Source organism: Salmo trutta, chromosome 28, assembly GCF_901001165.1.
Source record: "Salmo trutta chromosome 28, fSalTru1.1, whole genome shotgun sequence".
Classification (NCBI taxonomy): domain Eukaryota; kingdom Metazoa; phylum Chordata; class Actinopteri; order Salmoniformes; family Salmonidae; genus Salmo; species Salmo trutta.
The window spans coordinates 40,695,616-40,716,564 of NC_042984.1; the positions used below are offsets into that span (position 1 = coordinate 40,695,616).

General features: G+C 41.9%; 1 protein-coding gene across 2 annotated transcripts in view; it reads right to left on the reverse strand.

The window, feature by feature from the left end:
- Positions 1–20,949, reverse strand: part of LOC115166238 (cAMP-dependent protein kinase type II-alpha regulatory subunit) — a 45,671-nt gene that overhangs the window by 15,690 nt on the left and 9,032 nt on the right. For both annotated transcript variants that reach the window (XM_029720058.1, XM_029720060.1), the window contains exon 2: positions 320–355. In XM_029720058.1, coding sequence (XP_029575918.1) covers positions 320–355 — 36 coding nt within the window. The remainder of the gene's footprint in view (positions 1–319; positions 356–20,949) is intronic.

A 20,949-nucleotide genomic window follows, 5' to 3' on the forward strand; every position in this document is an offset into this window, starting at 1 on the left:
ATACTGGGGAAACAATATTACTGTAACAAACACCTAAAGAGTCAAAGTAAGGCATTCCTCACTGTGCTACTCACAACGAGGGAACACATTGTAAAGCACACGTCGGGGGACTAATACCAGTGTGACACACCCTGAGAAGTTATCAGCATATAGTGATACACTAAGACAACCAGTAGTAACTTAGTGTCAACACCCAGGAGGCATTCAGAGGGCCGGTAAGATTACACCAGAGCAAAGATCTCTGGCTACACCTACTTAACATGCAAAACGTCACCGCTGCAGATCACATTAGGGAGTGGTGACGTCAAACAGAACTCACCTGACACTCTGCGGTTGTATCTGCTGGGGGGAGGGGCTGGAGAGAGAGAGAGAGAGTTAGCAGGGGAACATTCTCTCCTGTTCACAGTTCACACGTCGCTGCAACTGCAGAGCCCGTGGGTCCGACCTCTGACATAAGTGCTAGCATAGCGCTCTCGAACCGGCAGAGAGAAACTACTCCAACACATGAAAGGAGACCTGACCCGACACGCATACATATTCACACTCCACACTGCTATAAAGCCAGGCAAAATATAAAAATCACACAAAAGAAGAAAGCACACCACCAAACCCACACATTTCCCCAAAATTCCCAACGCACAGCCTGTTGCGTGGGTGTCTAAGACGCAGACTCTTAGGGCTGTGACAGTAGGGTCGGACAGACAGCGGAACATGGATTGCCTGGAAGGCCAGTGTTGATCATGAATATGTATCCAGTGTACTCCGGTTGTGAATATGAATGTTTAATGAGTGAATGGAGGACAGCTACTATAGAGAGAGATAGAGGCCTGTGATGCGAGTGCGTGTTCTGTGGGGGGGGGGGGGGGGGTGACAGGACAGTGTCAATACCACAGCCCAGGGTTCCCATCCTCTGTCTCCCTTCACACTCTATTACCAAGCTGTCAGCAACCATTAACGAGGACATGTGAACGCAGGCCCGATGTGGAGGCACACATTTCAACCCCCTCACCTTCCCCTTCCTCATTGGGACACACTTCCGAGTTTATTCCCTAGGGCCCACCAAGGTCTACAGCTTAAAGACGTCCTCCAGCTATTCTTTTTGAAAAGGAATGTCCCAAGTATAAATACAGTAAAGTACAAACACTTAAAAGATGCAGTCTTAAACTTTTGGATAATTTCAGCCAGTCGTTTTGAAAAAGTGGTGCTCCAGAGCCAAAAGTGGTCCCGTCACCCATTTCGTATGATGTTACGTCCTACAATTTCATTTTTTGCAATTGGTACTATAAATTTGTACGGCCTCCCCCTTGCTTGTGGGAACAATAGAGGAGCAACAGAGAACAAAAGAGGAAAAGGTCCACCCCCCAGGGTTAACACCCGCCACCCAAATGTGGGTAGATTGAGACATTGTTGGGTAAGAATATATTTAACCAGCCACGTCGGCAAGTGGTCACAGAGCATTTGGGAACATTTAATTTATTTTTATCCAAAGCCCACATTGGTTGAATTGACCCAAAAGGCTACTAAAGTGTGACTATGTCCACGTGTTTCTTGGCTAGTTACATCGTTTTGTTCACACGCTAGGTTGTTTTTCCAATATTAGTTTGTGTTTTCTGCAACTGTCTGCGGTGATTATCCTCTGACAGACCCTGTTACCGTGGTAACGGCCCACCCCTTAAACGGGCATCTAAACATTGTCGTCGCACCTAATGACTCGAATATTTGAGGGTACATTGAGATTGATTGAGCACGGACCACTCCAAAAAAAACCCATTTCATTCCTCATTAAAAACTCCCAAATACTTCCATTGTGCTCATAAAAGCGTAGAGCCCTGATCTGTAATAATACACAGTCTAGCCGTATCGCTCAGCCTTGTGGCAGGGTAGGTACTTTGTTGATGTTCATTTGCAGAACTGTTCCTGTTTTTACCATTGTATCTAAATTATTTAGTTTAACATATTCAGGACACAAAAAATGAAATTGAGCAATATAGCAAATGACTACTTCTTACTGGTAATACATTTCTTGTTTTAGAAACATTACAAAGCATTCTCATCCTTTAGTGATTTTTTTTCTTTCTGTCTGCCACGGTGGCTAGTTCATTTCCTACCCTGCCCATGAGGATACCTGGTAACACCTACTGAGATGTGCCTTTTGTTAAGGGCAACTCCACGGTAACAGAGCGATGCTGAGACTCAGGTTTTTCCCCACTTTAAAATACATGTCAAACAAAAAAACAATGATTGTTTAACTTTGCAAACCATACAATTACAATTTCCACAGAAAATGTTACAAACACACATTTGCTTGAAGAACCGTGCAGACACAAAGTTTAGTAACAGAATTACGGTTTGTGCGTTCATTCTGTTACCAAACTTAGCATCTGCACTGTTCTTCAAGTAAATGTGTTTCGATCACATTTTCAGTGAACATTTTTTAAGTCGTCCTTGTGCATAGATTTGTATGGTTTGTTTAACTATACAAATCATTGGTTGTAAAGTATACATTTTTAAGTGAAAAACCAGTCAGCGTCACTCTGCTACCATGGAATTGCCAATAAGTAAATCAGTTGATAAATAAGGTGAAAAGGAGACTGGAGTAGGACCTTAACTCTTCCCGTTGCCCTAGATTTGTCCGTCTTCAGGTCAGTCAGTCACACATCTGGGCCCGTATGTTTCAAGTGTCTCAGAGTAGGAGTGCTGATCTAGGATCAGGTCCCCTCTTGTCCATGTAAATTAGATTAGTTTATTAGTCACATGCAGGGTACAGTGAAATTGTTATGCTACGAGCGCCAACAGCGCGGGCCCAATTAAAACAAAAATCACATTCATTGTGATCCGAAAGGCAAAACTGATCAGCGATCAGCTCATCTTACCAAACCCTGACCACTGACTGAAAATGGTGAGTAGAATGGGATTTTCGGAAATATGGGCATGACTAATTTCACTTCAGTTAAATAAAGTCACGGCCAGAGTGGCCTTCGCCCTAATCTGGCACAAAGGGCATCAGCTGGCCAGGGATAAAGTTAAATAAGTGATTCATTATGTGAGAGGAAAGGGTGAAAACAGCAGGCTAGTTCTAGGCTACTTTATGCGTTTTCAAATCTGGATCGTTTTATTATGTTCATTGATTTATATTAACATCATGGATGTTTCAGGGTGTCATAATCATTATACTAAAGTGCATTTCTGGGAACCACGGGAACGAGTGGAGACTAAGTGTGCCATCGTGCAAGGACATGTGTATTTGCGTGTGCTGCGGGGTTTGTAAGGAGAGTGTGTGAAGTGCTCTCGCCTGTCGTCACGTATGGGGGATATCAAGTGCCTGAAGTTGCCTTGACAACAAAACACAAGGAAAGACCTCATTGCCATAACAACCCCCCTCCTGAAACTACCTCTTCCTAAGTGCCAGGTTAACCCTCTAGCTAACCCGGTATTTTTCCCCTCTATCACGATAGCAATTCCTACGCTGCGCTGGCTGACGTCTAAATTGATTTCTATTACACGTTATCACTGTCTGCTGGCCCTGCTAATTGCAGCTCGAGCTGAAAGATGATCAACGTGGCACTGCTCTACTCAGCCTGCCCATGTGAGAGAGCAGAGGAGAACGGGAGCAGTCAGAGAGCACTTCCAAACAAAGAAACGTCGGTGTGAGTGGTTTGTTGCGTCCCACTGTTGTGTACAGAGCATAAACAAAATGGTGATAACAGATAGTGCGAATATTGACCAGACTGGCTGTGTACGGACTGTCCTGCTGTTAGTTGAGCAGTCTTCCCTCACCCGTCCCTCAATGTTGCTTTCTCACCTCTCAATCCCCACTCCCACTCATTATCTGTCAGTCTCTCGCTCTCCCTCTTTGTCCATTTCTTCCTCTCTCTCCCCCCTCCCTGTTTCTCTCTCTTCTCCCCCTCCCCGGTGTTATAGTCAAGGCCTGTCTGATAAGCACTGGGTCATATGAAGACCAGCCCGGAGAGGGAGCGGTGCGTCTCACGTGTCTCCTCGGCAACCACAAGCTCAAAGGGCGTGGCTTCGTTGATGTGGAGTGGAACATTGCCAACGGGGGGGGGGGGGGGGGGTGTGTGTGTGTGTGTGTGTGTGTGTGACGTGGTCATCAAACATGGGTACAGTTAGTGGTTGGTTGTTCTCGCTGGTTGCGTTCTTACCAGATTCTAAGATCCCACAACGAGTGTTTATCTCTTGGCACCACATGAACACGACAGAGCATTATCTTATATACGCAGACAGAGCGACTGTTAATAAAGACAGGACTGTGAAGTAGCAACCAGCGTCAATGGGCCCTATTGGGCAGATCAGGAACACACAAGGACATTAAGAAGGGAAGTGTTGTTGTGAGGCTGTAGGGCAAGAGACTAGGAAGGGACTGGGGGGGGGGGTTAAGTCAGAACACGCTCTGTTGGCATACTGGTGTGGTTAGAGCACCGTGGGGACAGGGCAGGATAGGGGCATCCGTGTCTCCAAACCAACATGGCCGACCTTGCCAATGGGGCGAAGCCAGCCATGAAAGCAGTAGGGAGAAGAGAGGCGGCTAGACTGGCTGGGAGCTCTCTCGCGCTCTCAGATACTGCCACAGCTGTACACAACTGTAAAAGAGTCTATTGTAGTCAAGGCTGTCACACTGCTCATGACTGACCACTGCTCACACTACCCGGACTATTGACCCCACCCATTTTTACACTGCGGCAACTCTCATTTATTATCCATGCAGTCACTTTAACTCTACCTACACGTACATATTACCTCAATTACCTCGACTAACCGGTGCCCCCGCACATTGACTCTGTACCCCCTGTATATAGCCTCGTTACTGTTATTTTATTGTTGCTCTTTAATTATTAGTAATTTTTCTATTAAATTTTTTTCATTTATTGTTTACTGTTTATTTAGTAAATACTTTAACACTTATTTTTTTCTTAAAACTGCACTGCATATAAATACAAATATAGCTCATATATACCTTAAGGATGAAAAAAAAAAAAAAAAAACGGGGAGTAAAGTGAGCGTTTCACTGTAAGGTCTACACCGGTTGTATTCGGCGCATGTGACAAATAAAATTGGACTTGAACTATGTTCATTTATAGCCATGGTATAAAAGGCATAATCAACTCCAGGGCTCTATGCGTTCTCTGGAATATAATGCAACTCTGTGGAAGACCAGTTCCACTCTGCTAACGCGTCGTGAAACACACCTGCATCCTGCACTATTTCCCAGGGAACGCCCCTGGTCGATTACCCCTTACCTAGCCTATGGATTAAGATATCTGAGAGACGCGGCAGCACAGCGGCGATAGACGAGCTGGAAGGCGAGCCATTGGCTGCGTCTGAAATGGTTACCTATTCCCCCCCCCCCCCCAAAAAAAATCTGCCATATTGAATAGGGTGCCACTTCGGACGCAGATGGTTGTGTCTGCAAGCTTGTTGCTAATGCTACTCTGTGCGGATGCTGGACATCTGCTAAGCCGATTGCTTTGACACAACCTCTTAACCAGTGATCAGTGAGGCCCAAGCCGCAAGGAGATAAGGTTAGCCTTACCTAATACTTCACTATGTTACTCTTTTATACACATGCATGCACTCACTGACTCTCTCAAGAGGGCACAGCTGTGTGTGTGTGTGTGTGTGTTCCCCTGTACGTTTATAGCCCTGTCATTTGTATTTATTTAGCCAGGATCGTCTACATCGGTAACAATTGCCACTGTTTAACAGCGAGTCCTGTCCAATTTCAGCCCTGCCGTTTTTCCTCACACACATCTCTGTTTAATGCATACGTGTTCCAAACAGCCCTGACGATGATGGGTCAAGGAACGTTGCAGTTGGCTTCACTCACCCCTGTAGTCCTCTGTGCTATCAATAATGTGCTGCAGTTACAGACGTCACCAGTCAATGTGGCCCTTCCCCAAAGTGCACCGCTCAGCACTTGACAGCACTGTATAGACTAGTCACAAGGCTGAGTAAATCCAGTCACACACACACACACACACACACACACACACACACACACACACACACACACACACACACAGTCTAATCCACCATTTTCCCTGAACATCAAGGCGGTGGTGTGGCGAGGAGGCGTGGATAAGTGATCATGGCGAGTGAATACGCACCGTGTTTTGTGTTTCACGCTGCTTCAGAAACCTGTCATGTGAGAGTCATCTGTGGATGCCGAGTTTGTACACAAAAGCCAGTGATAAATTGTTGTTTTGCTACCAAATCGTAGAGGCCCTGTACACGCTACAACGAGCCGTGCTAAAGCAAGGACTGTTGAAAATGATTTGACATTTTGGGCCATTTAGCAGACTAAGAGAGACTTACAGTTCATTCATCTTAAGGTAGCTAGCTAGGTGGGACAACCACATATCACAGTCATAGTAAGTGCATTTCTCCTCAATAACGTAGCTACCAGCAAAATCAGCCATAGTAAGAAAGAAAAAAATGAAAAGTCAGATAGTAAAGGGAAAAATGTATGGTATGTCGGTGAAATTGCTAGGGCAGGCCAAATGCTGGGAAAACATGTACTCGACTGCCTACTTTTCCCACACCCACCACAACTTTACCACTGTGTGACAGAGAACATTACACACACATTCCACACACAGGCTGTTCGGTTTTCTGCTCTTTGCGAGAGGATTTCCACTACAAGCTGGAGTACAAGAGATTACTCTGAATTTTCAGCTCGTCTTCAACTGTTGTACTCATGGAAATTCATTATATATATATATATATTTTTTTTTATCTCCCTGCGTCTTTTCCGGCTTTCCCTCTCTCCCTGTCAATCTGCCTCCTTTACCATGCCCAACGCTCGCTCTTCGTCACTCCACATTTCCCTCCCCCTATCTAACTCTCCCTCTACAGACTAAAGTCCTTAAAAGGAAGTGGCCCTGTCCTGTTTAGTGCTTGCGTTGTTAACCCCTTCATGTCGGAGAGGTCTGGGTGCCAATTTTATGGCAGATGCACTAGCTAGGACTTTGGCCAAAGATGTAACAACTCCACATTGATAGACTATAGCCTAAGTCAAGTGGAAGCTTGTTGCGTGGGCAGAGAAACAGCAGCGACGCTTTCGAGGGTCTAGAGACTGCCACGTTCAAACCTAGTCCTGGTGACAAACAGCACTGACTCACATGTGCCCATTTACAGTAACAAAGCCTTTCTACTTGTGTTTAAACTTCACAATTGAAAGCGTGTTAACCAGTGGTGACCAACCGGTCGATCACGATGGACTGGTCGTTCGCCAAGGCATTCCTAGTCGATCACCGAACATTTCTGTTTAAAAAAACAACAACGATAAAGCCTTACATTAACATTTTTCTATTTGGTTTCGTGTGCTGTTGGCAGAGGGTGCACTTGATTCAGCAACCCTAGCGACGGGAAGGCAAAGTGTTCCCATTTGGAACCATTTCATGTGTCCGAAAAGGTAGAACTTCCCCTACCCGGCAGGCCCAGAGAGCAAATCAAGTGCATCTACAGAAAGCAGAGTGCACAGCATAGTTGATACTGTGAGATTTCAAAAACATAAAACCGGTTGGTGACCACCGGTTAACACGCTTTCAATTGTGAAGTTGAAACAAGTAGAAAGGCTTTGTTACTGTAAATGGGCACATGGGAGTTTATGTTACCAACACCAGAGAGTTAAGCACTGCTGTTTTTATGGGTAAGTTCATGATTAAGTTGTTATTCAGCACTGTCAACACTTTATTCAACACTTTTATAAGCCATAAAATGTGCGTTCTACCTACAACATGTGCGCTACAGTGTTTCGATAAGCTTGCATTTTTATTAGCGGCTTGTCTCTTTTATATGGAGCAATATTTCACTTTATCTGGAAATCGGATTAACGACATGAATTGGTGCATGAGGCAGAAATAATGCATCAGCTGGAAGACTGTGTCCCCTTTTCTCAGTGAAGGGAGAGAGAGGGGAGGGACGGTGAGCCTCACCGCTGCTCCCTCCCTCCCCTCAGAAGCAGGCCCTCAGTCCAGTAAAAAAAAAAAAAAAGCAAATGATTACGCTCACTCAGCTAAGGAACACCTGCTCTTTCCATGACAGACTGACCAGGTGAATTCAGGGGAAAGCTATGATCCCTTATTGATGTCACTTGTTAAATCAGCTTCAAAAATCAGTGTAGATGAAGGGGAGGAGACTGGTTAAACATTCACAATGCAGAAATCCCTCTGCCATTTCCTGGCTGCTGAAATTGTAAATAGTTCTGCTAATTTCAGTTCGTGACAAAACAAGCTAGTATAGTGTAGAGTCATTGTACCATCTAAACTGCTGTGAAATACCTTTTCCATAATCAAAAATATTGTATTTTCTGCTGTTTGAAACTGGTATACCAAACCGAAAGTAAAAGCTGCAAAACTGAAACTGATGAACGGGAAGCATAGAAATAACACACATAGAACAGATCTACCTCTTCATAAACTGCTCATTCTCAATGAAAGTGAATCTATAACTACATTTGGTTGGGTCGCCCAAAAATTTACATATTGCAGCTTTAAAGAAGGATTTTTAAGCCTTGAGACATGGATTGAGTAGGTTTGCCATTCAGAGGGTGAACGGGCAAGACAAAAGATTGAAGCGCCATTGATAGATAGAGCCCTAGGTGGGTATGGGACATAGTGCTTCATAAGCTGTTTATTCGATTGTGGGGTTTGAATAGTGTGAGAAGACAACATATTTGGTGAGAATCACAACATAGGGTACAAAACAAATTCTAGCTCCTAAAAAGGGCCAGTAGCTTACATTGGGTGTATAATTTTCAATTACAGGATTACTTAATGTGCAGTTATTTTTCTGCTGTATATTCTGTTACCAATAATAAAAAATAATAAAAAAGTATTTCTTAGGGGGTGGATCAACTTTAATATTGCAGCTTCCATCAATATAATTTTCTGCATCATCTCCAATCCCCCATATATTTTTGGTGTAAATACACACACACACACACGGTTTAAAATATATTTTCCTTTATTATTCCCTGCAAACCCTACCACCCCTCCTCTAATTGGAGTAAACTAATAAACAACACGTAAGCTTCCACTTCCAGCTGAAACATGCTATATACATTTTACAGACACAATCTATTTGATAATAGTTAAATTAGGTTTGTTTTTAGTCCTTTATTTCTGATATCCATCCAGTTCTGAACCTATATACATTTTACAGATTCTTTTTTACAATTGTTATCTTGTTGTCATTAGTCCCACCCTTCAGCTTCATTCAACCCCTACCATCGATCTCTTAACACCATCCATTTTGGATTTCTATTTGCCATATATTTTTCAACTGTGCTGTGATGCTTCACAAAAAAGCTGAACCTTTCTATTCTCATAGTTTCTACAGATTTTAAAATTAAAATATAATTATTTTAGCTTTTTTTTTTATTGATCGATTGACTATGACTTTTCAAATAACCCAGTATTGCTATCTGCAGAGTTAGCTCCAGGTAAAATGTTGCAATTCTTCAGCCATTCCTGGACCTGTGACCAAAAACGAGCTACATATGGACAGTACCAAAATAAATGATCTAATGACTGCCTCCTCACAGCAAAATCTGCAGAGCTGGGAAGATTGACACACACACCCCCACGTTCAAAAGTTTGGGGTCACTGAGAAATGCCCTTGTATTTTAAAGAAAAGCACAATTTTTGTCCATTAAAATAGCATCAAATTGATCAGAAATACAGTGAACACATTGTTAATGTTGTAAATGACTATCGTAGCTGGAAACAGCTGATGGAATATCTACATAGGCGTACAGCGGCCCATTATCAGCAACCATCACTCATGTGTTCCAATGGCACATTGTGTTAGTTAATCTAGGTTTATCATTTTAAAAAGGCTAATTGATAATTAGAAAACCCTTTTGCAATTATGTTGGGACAGCTGAAAAAACTGGTGTCCTGACTTAAAGAAGCAATAAAACTAGCCTTCTTTAGACTAGTTGAGTATCTGGAGAATCAGCATTTGTGGGATCGATTACAGGCTCAAAACGGCCAGAAACAAAGTGCTTTCTTCTGAAACTCGTCAGTCTATTCTTGTTCTGAGAAATGAAGGCTATTCTATGCAAGAAATTTCCAAGTAACTGAAGGTCTCGTACAACGCTGTCTACTACTCCCTTCACAGAACAGAGCAAACTGGCTCTAACCAGAATAGAAAGAGGAGTGGGAGGCCCCGGTGCACAACTGAGCAAGAGGACAAGTACATTAGAGTGTCTAGTACCCGCAAAACACAAGTCTCAACGTCAACAATGAAGAGGCAACTCTGGGATGCTGGCCTTCTAGGCAGAGTCTATGGCTTTTTCTTTGCACCTCTGCCTAGAAGGCCAGCATCCCGGAGTCGCTTCTTCACTGTTGACGTTGAGACTGGTGTTTTGCGGGTACTATTTAATGAAGCTGCCAGTTGAGGACTTGAGGTGTTTTGAATCCGGCGTCGTTTTGCGTGTCAATTCATAAACCATGTGCCATGGAATCGGTACATCGAAAATCTCTTCCCAACTATTTTGCCATCTATATAGCACAGCTGTCAATTGCTTGGTCCTGAAATGAAACTGGTATATTTTTTATTTATCACAATTTTCTTTTAACCAATTTTGGTCTTTAATGCAGGGCCGACAGACAACTTCCTTACTTTTTCCCCCTTCCACTTGCCTCTTTCATTTTTGCGGTAATGCTGCAATTCGTTGGTTGTAATTTTGGGTAGAGCAGACATTTCCATTTATTTGTGTTGGCTGCATGTGTGACATAAGTAGGACCGGTAGAGTTATGATATAATTGACAAAGATTATACCTTTTCTAAACATTTTATCGAAAAATAGTTATTTTTATCAATTAGTATTGATTTTCAAATAACCGAAAGTGAGCGGTTGTAATCTGAATAAAAGGGAAAAGGCCATTCTTGAACATGGGGTGAGACATTCTTACTAATTTGCGATAAACCAGTTTGGATTTAAGTATAATTTTTGTATGACTGATGCCTTTAGTGAGAGGTCTAACGCTTTAATATTTAAGAATTTCTGCCCTCCAAATTGATATGCATTTACATGTTAATAGTATCATCTGATTACAAATATGTCTCATATTTGAACTAAAACACAATGTATTAGCTTCCAGAATATAAGTAGATATATCTAGCTGTCCGATAACACGTTCTGATGAAATGGCTTGTCCTGCACTTTGTAAAAACCCACAGTGCATTGAGTGAATGCTGGAAAAAGGTCCAGGTTCCTTTCTAAACAGATATGTGAATGTAAAGAGGACTTGAACAACAAAACAGGTGAAGTGAACTGGCAAGGGGCATAAAGAGAACAGTTATTTAGCTCCTTTTTTTTACCACCACAGAGTTTTAAAGAGGACTCATCAGTTATTTTAAAAATAGACTAATATGTGAAAACACCCTTAGTGAACTACTACTGAACCCCTGCGCTTATCTACTGTCTGATTAGGCAAGGTCGCTGCCTGTCCACTTTATTCCCACTCTAATTGGTTTAGAGAGGACAGGGCCGAGGTGGTGGCCTGGACAGTATTCACTCTGCTTTGACAAGACAAGGTCATTTCAGACAAAAACCTGGAAAATGTTTGTCAGACATCTTCCATGTATTGTAGCCAGTGTTTGAGATTTAACTAAATTTTGCAGTAGCTTGGTGGTAGTTGAACTAAATTCAAATCTTGGTAGTGTTTTCAGTAGTTAATCACTTTTTGCAATGTAGCGGTGTAGCTAACTAATGGCACTCCACTAGTTTGCCAAAAATATGATGAAGTAGGCAAGAATTTCCCTTGAAACAGTTTGTATTTAATAGGCTAAATTACACATTCTGTTAACAGCCGAGTCTAGAGTGATCTGTTCTTGCAATTTGCAGTCTATGAAATTTCAGATTTAGATATGAAAATGTATCATGATGTAGTGAACTACTTTTTCAAAGTAACTTTAGTTAAGTAAACTATATTTTTCTTTAGGGTAGCTTAATAACCTGTTGGGGATAGGGGGCAGTATTTACACGGCCGGATAAAAAACGTACGTATTTAATCTGGTTACTACTCCTGCCCAGTAACTAGAATATGCATATAATTATTGGCTTTGGATAGAAAACACCCTAAAGTTTCTAAAACTGTTTGAATGGTGTCTGTGAGTATAACAGAACTCATATGGCAGGCAAAAACCTGAGAAGATTCTGACCAGGCTCTTTTTATTGAAGACTGAGGATCTTTGCTGTAACGTGACACTTCCTATGGCTCCCATAGGCTCTCAGAACCCGGGAAAAAGCTAAATGACGTAATTCAAGGCCCAGGCTGAAACACACTAGCGCGTTTGGCAAGTGCTCTATCAGAGGGCCATTAGACGAGGCTCGTGCATGAGGGGATAGCATGCTTTTACTTTCTCTCTCGTTGAATGTAAACAGGCTTTGCCGGTCGGAATATTATCGCTTTTTTACGAGAAAAGTGGCATAAAAATTGATTTTAACTTCTTCCAGTGTTAGGTAATTGGTAGCTTGGTAAAATATATTTTCAGTAGCTTCCTCAACACTGATTATAGCCCATATTATGCCTCTCTACTGAAATACCATACATATATCGGTACGGTTTGTTAGAAAGAGCCAGGCGATTAGCCCCCTCGGCTCCAGCACCTTTCCAGTGACCCCACCCCAGTGGTGTAAAGTACTTAGTAGTACTTTAAAGTATTTTTAATGAAGTCGGTTTTGGGGGTATTTGACAACTTTTACTTTACTACATTCCTAAAGAAAATATTGTACTTTTCACTCCATACATTTACCCTGACAACCCAAAGTACTCGTTACATTTTGAATGCTTAGCAGGAAAGGAAAATTGTGAAATTCACACACTTATCAAGAGAACACGTGGTCATCCCTTCTGCCTATGGTCTGGCGGACTCACTAAACACAAATGCATCTTTTATAAATAATGTCCGAGTGTGCCCGTCTATCCATGAATTTTAAAAACAAGAAAATGGTGCCGTCTGCTTTGCTTAACATAAGGAATTTGAAATTATTTATACTTTTGATACTTAAGTATATTTCAGCAATTACATTTACTTTTGATACTTAAGTAGATTTAAAACCAAATACTTTGACTTTTACTCAAGTAGTATTTTACTGGGTGACTGTCACTTGAGTAACTTTCTATTAAAAAAGGTATCTATACTTTTACTCAAGTATGACAAATTGGGTACTTTTTCCACCACTGCCCCACCCTGACAGCCTCTGTGTCTCTGTCTTGTTAAGCCCACTCTCCCTAAACTAGTGTTTCCCCCCCAACTCCAGTCCTCATTTTTGTTGCAGTCCTGGACAAAGTCACCTGATTAATCCAGGGCTTGATAATTAGTTGACAAGTTGAATCAGGTGACTGTCTGGGGGTGGGGGGGTACTCGAGGACAGGAGTTGGGAAACACTACACTAAACCACCTTGTATAATCAGATGGAGAAGCTATGCCGTCACACCCAGCGCAGGGAGAGTTAAGATCTGTGTGTGTTAATCCTGACGGCTACTATGTGCCTGAGTGAGTGAGAGCCAGGACCAGAAAATAGTCAGGAAAGGACAGTCTTGACGGTGTGTTTTAAACTTGATTCGAATTTCACTGTTAACGATATTACAGTGGGCCGGTAGTATCAAAAATAAAGTCAGGCAATCTGGTGCACAAAGCCACAGATGATCAACTACATCAGTGGAGGCATTTATCAAAGCATGCAACAAGTTAACACTTTTGTGCAGTCTCATTGTTAGCTACGTCATTGTGCATTCCATAACAATATGTACAGCACACTGAAAAATATAAATACTACAGAGTTATAGTTCATTGTCCCGGGTTTGTGGCTGTCGAGATCCCTGCTGTTTGTTGTTATCAATCTTCTCCGTGACCTGCACTGTCTGGAACTATGAGGAGTAACAGCCTAACATACGTTGCTAGCTACCATGACAAAGACCAAAGCCGGCGGGAGTACCGTTGAGGACAGTGGTGTCTATCACACATGTAGGATGTTTTAAAATTAGAAAAAATGAAGAGAGACCTACAAGCAGTTGTTACAACAACAAGAAAATAGTTTCAAGTGTTTTGTCCAAATACTCGTGGATTCCACTAATAAAAGAATGGACGACCTGACCAGAGAGGTCCAGGGCCTGAAGAACAGCTTGCAGTTCTCCCAGGGTCAGCTCGTTGAGTTGAAACAGGAGAATGGCAAAATGACAGCAATCTGTAAGTCATTGAGAGAGAAAATCAGTTGTGTGTGTGAATCCATGATAACAATGACAGATCTGATTTATCTCGAGACAATCAAGGCGGAACATGGTTGTGGACGGAATTGCAGGATCTCCTCAGACCTGGCCAGTCTGAGGACAAAGTGAGGGAAATGAGATCTGAGAAATTGAAGATGGATCACAGGAAGATTGAGGTGGAGCGCGCCCACAGAACTGGAAAACCCACGACCAGCCCAGGTGATAGACCCAGGCCGATAGTGGTCAAATTCCTGAGGTTCAAGAACAAGGTAGCTGTTCTGGAAAGAGCCAAGAACTTGAGGAACTCATATCTTCCTCAATGAGGACTATCCTGAAGCTGTGAGCCAGAAGAGGACAGAACTGATCCCAGCCATGAAAGCTGCCAGAGCCCTTGGGGACATTGCTTATATCCGCTATGACAGGCTCATTGTTTGCTCTTTTCAGTATTAAGCCCATCTCTGATAAGCTACCGAGGAAGGGCTGAAAATAGCCCATATTAATATATGTAACCTTAGAAATAAGGTTCATGAAATCAATAACTTGCTAACATCAGATAACATTCATATATATTAGCCATTTCTGAGATTCACTTACTGTAGATAATACATTTGATGATACAGCAGTAGCAATACAGGGATATAACATCTATAGAAGAGACATAAATTCTTATGGGGAGGTGTTGCTGCACACACACACACACACACACACACACACACACACACACACATATCCCTGTAATGCTTAGAGAAGATCTTAAGTCAAGTGTTATTGAAGTGTTGTGCCAAGTGAACCTGCAACCACATCTAAAGCCTTTTCTTTTGGGGTGTTGCTACAGGTCACCAAGTGCTAACAGTCAGTATTTAAATAATGTGTGTGAAATGCTTGATAGTGTATGTGATGTAAACCGAGAGGTCTACTTTCTTGGGGACCTGAATATTGACTGGTTTTCATCAAGCTGTCCGCTCAAGAGGAAGCTTCTTACTGTAACCTGTGCCTGTAATCTGGTTTAGATTATTAATCAACCTACCAGGGTGTTTACAAACACTACAGGAACTATATCATCCACATGTATCGATCACGTTTACTAATACTGTAGAACTTTGTTCTAAAACTGTTTCCGTACCCATTGGATGCAGTGATCACAATATAGTGGCTATATCCAGGAAAGCCAAAGTTCCAACAGCTGGGCCAAAAATAGTGTATAAGAGATCATACAAAATATTTTCCTGCGACTCTTAAGTGAATGATGTAAAAAATATTTGTTAGTCTGATGTGATTAATGAGGAGCATCCAGACGCTGCATTTGATGAATTTATGAAATTGATTCTTCCAATTATTAATAAACATGCACCTGTTAAGAAACTGACTGTTAGAACTGTTCAAGGCTCCATGGATTGATGAGGAATTGAAAAACTGTATGGTTGAAAGAGATGGGGCAAAAGGAGTGGCTAATGAGTCTGGCTGCATATTGGACTGGCTTACTTGCTGTAAATTGAGATATGTGACTAAACTCAACAAAAATAAGAAGAAACTGTGTTATAAAGCCAAGATCACTGATATAAAGAATGATGGATTTTTTTTGTTGAGTACTTTAAATGAAATTATGGGCAGAAAGACAAATTCAACTACATCAAATCAGACGGCTTATTCATCACAAAACCATTGGATGTTGCCAATTATTTTAATGATTATTTCATTGGCAAAGTGGGCAAACTTGGGCAGGAAATGCCAATGACGAACAGTGAGAAATTGTATTCATGCATAAAAGAAAGAAAAGCATTGCAAGTTTGAATTTTGTAAAGTTAGTGTGGGAGAGGTGGAATAATTGTTATCGATCAATAATGACATACCTCCTGGCATTGGCAACTTAGATGGAAAGCTACTGAGGATGGTAGCTGACTCTATAGCCACTCCTATATGTCATATTTGTAATCTGAGCCTAGAGGAAAGTCTTTGTCCTCAGGCCTGGAAGGAAGCCAAAGTAATTCCGCTACCCAAGAGCGGTAAAGCCGCCATTACTGGTTCTAACAGCAGACCTATAAGCTTGCTGCCAGGTCTTAGCAAAATGTAGGGGAAAATTGTGTTTGACCAAATACAATGCCATTTCTCTGTAAACAAATTAACAGACTTTCAGCATGCTTATAAAGAAGGGCACTCAACATGTACTGCACTGACACAAATGACGGAGTGGTTGAAAGAAATTGATAATAAGAAGATTGTGGGAGATGTACGGTTAGATTTCAGTGCAGACTTTGATATTATTGACCATAAGCTGTTGTTGAAAAAAACTTGCGTTGTGGCTTTTCAACCTCTGCCATATCGTGGATTCAGAGCTACAGCATCTATCTAATAGAACTCAGAGGGTTTTCTTTAATGGAAGCTTCTCTAATGGCAAAAATGTAAAGTGTGTTGTACCGCAGGGCAGCTCTCTAGGCCCTCTACTCTTTTCTATTCTTACCAATGACCTGCCACTGGCATTAAACAAAGCATGTGTGTCCATGTATGCTGATGCTTCAACCATATACACATGTCAGCAACCACAGCTAATGCAGTCACTGAAACCCTTAACAAAGAGTTGCAGTCTGTTTTGGAATGAGTGGCCAGTAATAAACTGGTATTGAACATCGAAAGCTAATAGCATTGTATTGGTACAAATCATTGCTTAAGTTCTAGACCTCAGCTGAATCTGGTAATGAATGGTGTGGCTGTTGAATAAGTTGAGGAGACTAAATTACTCGACAGTTTACAATCTAAAGTAACGCCATGTTCAAAACATATAGATTCAACGGTTGTAGGGCGAGGTCTGGCCGTAATAAAGAGATGCTCTGCTTTTTTGACGCCACACTCCAAAAAGCAAATTCTGCAGGCTCTAGTTTTGTCTAATCTTGATTATTGTCCAGTCGTGTGGTCCAGTGCTGCAAGGAAAGACCTAATTAAGCCGCAGCTGGCCCAGAACAGAGTGGCACGTTTTGCTCTTAATTGTAATCAGAGGGCTGATATAAATACGATGCATGCCAGTCTCTCTTGGCTAAGCGTTGAGGAGAGACTGACTGCATCACTTCTTTTTATAAGAAACATTGTGTTGAAACTCCCAAATTGTTTGCATAGTCAACTTACACACAGCTCTAACACGCGCTTATCCCACCAGACATGGCACCAGGGGTCTTTTCAGAGTCCACAAATCCAGAACAAACTCAAAAAAGCATACAGTAGTATATAGAGCACTAATTGCATGGAACTTCCTTCCATCTCATATTGGTCAAATAAACAGCAAACCTGGTTTAAAAAAACAACAACAGATAAAGCAACCCATGTAGGCTACGTGTGCCTTTAAAAAAAATGTAGGTAGTTCTGTCTTTGAGCTGTTCTTGTCTATTGATGTTCTGTATTAGCTCATTCTGTACAATGTTCCATGTTTTGTATGGATCCCAGGAATGGGGATCCTAATAAAATGCCAAAAAATAGAAGTAAATCAGTCCATTGAAATAAATAAATTAGGCCCTAATCTATGGATTTCATATGGCTGGGCAGTGGTGCAGCCATAGGTTGGCATAGGCCCACCCACTTGGCAGCCAGGCCCAGTCAATAAGGAGTTATTCCCCACAATAGGGCTTTATTACAGACATAAATACTCCTCAGAACCACCCCCCCCCCCCCAGACGATCCCGCAGGTGAAGAAGCCGGATGTGGAGGTCCTGGGCTGGTGTAGTTACACGTGGCCTGCAGTTGTGAGGCCGGTTGGACGTTCAGCCAAATTCTCTAAAATGACGTTGCAGGGATCTATTAGTAGAGAAATGAACATTCAATTCTCTGGCAACATGCTGTTTAATCAGTTTCTTCATATGCCACACCTGTCAGGTGGATGGATTACCTTGGCTAAGGAAACATTTTCAATAAGAGGGATATAAACAAATATGTGCAGAACATTTTAGAGAAAAAAGCTTTTTGTGCGTATGGAACATTTATGGGATATTTTATTTCAGCTCATGAAACATGGGACCAACACTTTACATGTTGCGTTTATATTTTTGTTCGGTCTAAATGGAATGCTGAAAGATGGTTTCCATATCATTCAGCGTAGAGCGGCCAAGCCGCATAAAATCCATGAACAAGTGGCAACACGGTGACTGCTCGTGCTCAACGTGGGGACTTCATAGTGCACAACCTGGCATGGGAGCGTGGGCCGTAAGAACTGCAAATAAAAGCGAGGATGGGCTTTCCCCCAGTTCCTGCCACAGGAGATGCACGGGGAATTAGGAAGTTCCAAAAGTTCAGATGCTTATCAAAACGTGGCTGAAAATAGAGCAGTAAACTGCATGCAGATGTCTAGAAGTTTGCCTCCCCATTCACGCTCGCATGGAGAGACGGGGAGCGATTTCAAAGCCAGTTTAGAGTGTGGGTATCGAGGGATGCTAACCATTAGATTATCCTACATGCACAGTCGGGCCTGGTAATTAGGTCACCTGTTGGACAACCGAAAGTGACCACATTTGCTCCTTTACTTCAGTGAATGGCACAAAATTATGCTCGAAAACGGTAATCTATTCTCATGTCATTGCATGCGTTCGATCCTGCTGCCCCCGTTTTCAATAAGGCATAGGGGCAATAACGCACACTAGGGCTAGGCATTATAGTAGGCCCAATCTCTGTCCATCCCACATGAGTAGAGTGACTGAAATTTGTTGCAAAAAGTAGCTACACATCAGTCAGAGCGCTGTCTGCTGATAGAATGCCCGTTCGTGAATGCGGGAATTTGATTGTTAGACCAATGAGCAAAGATTTCTCATCTGAGTGGAGAAGTGCAAACTGAAGCACAAAAGTCTGAAGTCAAGCACAAATGACAATAAGAAGCATTTTAGATCAGCGTTTGCAAAACGCAGCAAGATATTTCTTATGCTTGTCACCTTTTTTTTCTGTGTGAAAAACATAATTCTGGGTTAACACAACCCCTGTGATACAAAATCTGGTTACAGCAACCCAGCTGCAAAGTGTCCTGACAATTGCCTGCAGTCTCATGTTATCATTCAGGTGATTCTCCTCTATTCACGGGGCCTTGTAATGCACTCAGACAAGTTATGAAGTCCCAGTGTAAATCATTCTTCCTCTTCCTATAGGCTCTCTCTCTATACAGCCAGTCTTATCCTTCCCCGTCTTTTACTGCCCATCTATTCCTCTTCTGTCTCTCAGCAATTTTTTTTTTTTTTTTAAAACATCAATATACCATTATTCATTCATTTCCCCTCCTCACAATAACAAAACAAGGTCAGTGAGGAAAGAACGAAATGTGCAAAAATGTTAGGAGGCTATTGGTTCAAATGAGCCCTAATGGCACTTCTTCTTCGATGACAATAGGATCGAGGCAACAGCTTGTTTTCAAAAGTATATTTTAATTCCTTTAAAAAAGGTGCTACACTTAGAATTTCTCAGAATTTCTCCACTATGTGGAAGCTAGGTGAATTGAGACAGGACTATACTGCATTCAAAACAAAATCTTCCCCTCATCCCATTTCCCCATAACATGATGGATTTGGTCCCCAGCTGTAAATAGTTTTTTTGTTGTTATTGAAAATATATTTCACGGGGTTTAGACAGTACAATGACTCCCTCCATTTTCTGAAATGTCAACGCAAACATTTAAAGAAATCCTATTTGTAGCACCTTTAAGTAGCTTGAAGGGGCAAACTGCAGTTCAAACAATAAAGCGGCCACTCCAAAAAGGGCAAGAGAAATGTAACCACTCAAATTCATACAGGACAACGGACGCAAGGACTGACCATCCATGAATTCAAAATGACAGTTTTAACCATGTTTTGAGGCTACCCGGCGTATGTGTTTAAGTCAAACAAGCATATTTGGGTAAGACAATTGAAGTCAGCGCAAGAGGCATTTATATTCTTTAAGAATCAATGAGTGTATATCATGAATTTAGTCAATAAATGGATGTAGTAAATCGCAAATTGCCCCTTTAAGTATGGCGCTGAATATTACTTCAGCTACGGTCGCTTACACAATAAACAAGATACAAAACGTGATTATCCCGTCTCAAGTGTCAAGTTTGATGATGGGAACTTCCATTATCATGGGGACCAAGGGTCTGCCATAATATGCCAATAACATTTTAAGAAAAATGTCCAAGCGTGTCATTGGGCTAAAAGTAGTGGTGTTATGCGTGAGCGATGGTTTCTACGCCAAGAGAGGAATTCTCAGCTTGAATGTCTGCCCACCACCTCAAGCTAAACGAGACTGAGCCGCTCTTCCTCCCGGGGAAGGCCTGCCCACTCAAAGACCTCTCCATCAAATCGACAACTCTACAGTGCCCCCCTCCCAGAGTGCAAAGAACTAAATAAGCTTTGTTGTACAATTCAAACGGTCAATACACTGCATTTCAAACAAGGTAGGAATAATCTAATGAATTCAGGACTTGTAAAATTATACCTAGGCTAAATATAAGCCTTCCACAACCCCATGGACCACATTTATAAAACACAGACTAGACAGCTAGCACATAATAGTATTGTGGCTAAAACGTAGCAAGCAGTACCGCAATGCCGCACGCAGCAGAAACTGAGCATATATTTTTCCAGAATCATATTCATTGATACTGTTGCTGTTGGACCAAACCTCAAATGCAAATAGTGAGTTGAAAATGCTTGTTGTCAGAGAGGAAGAACTGATCTTTCGTCTTTGCTGTTGTAAGTGGCAGGCGGAG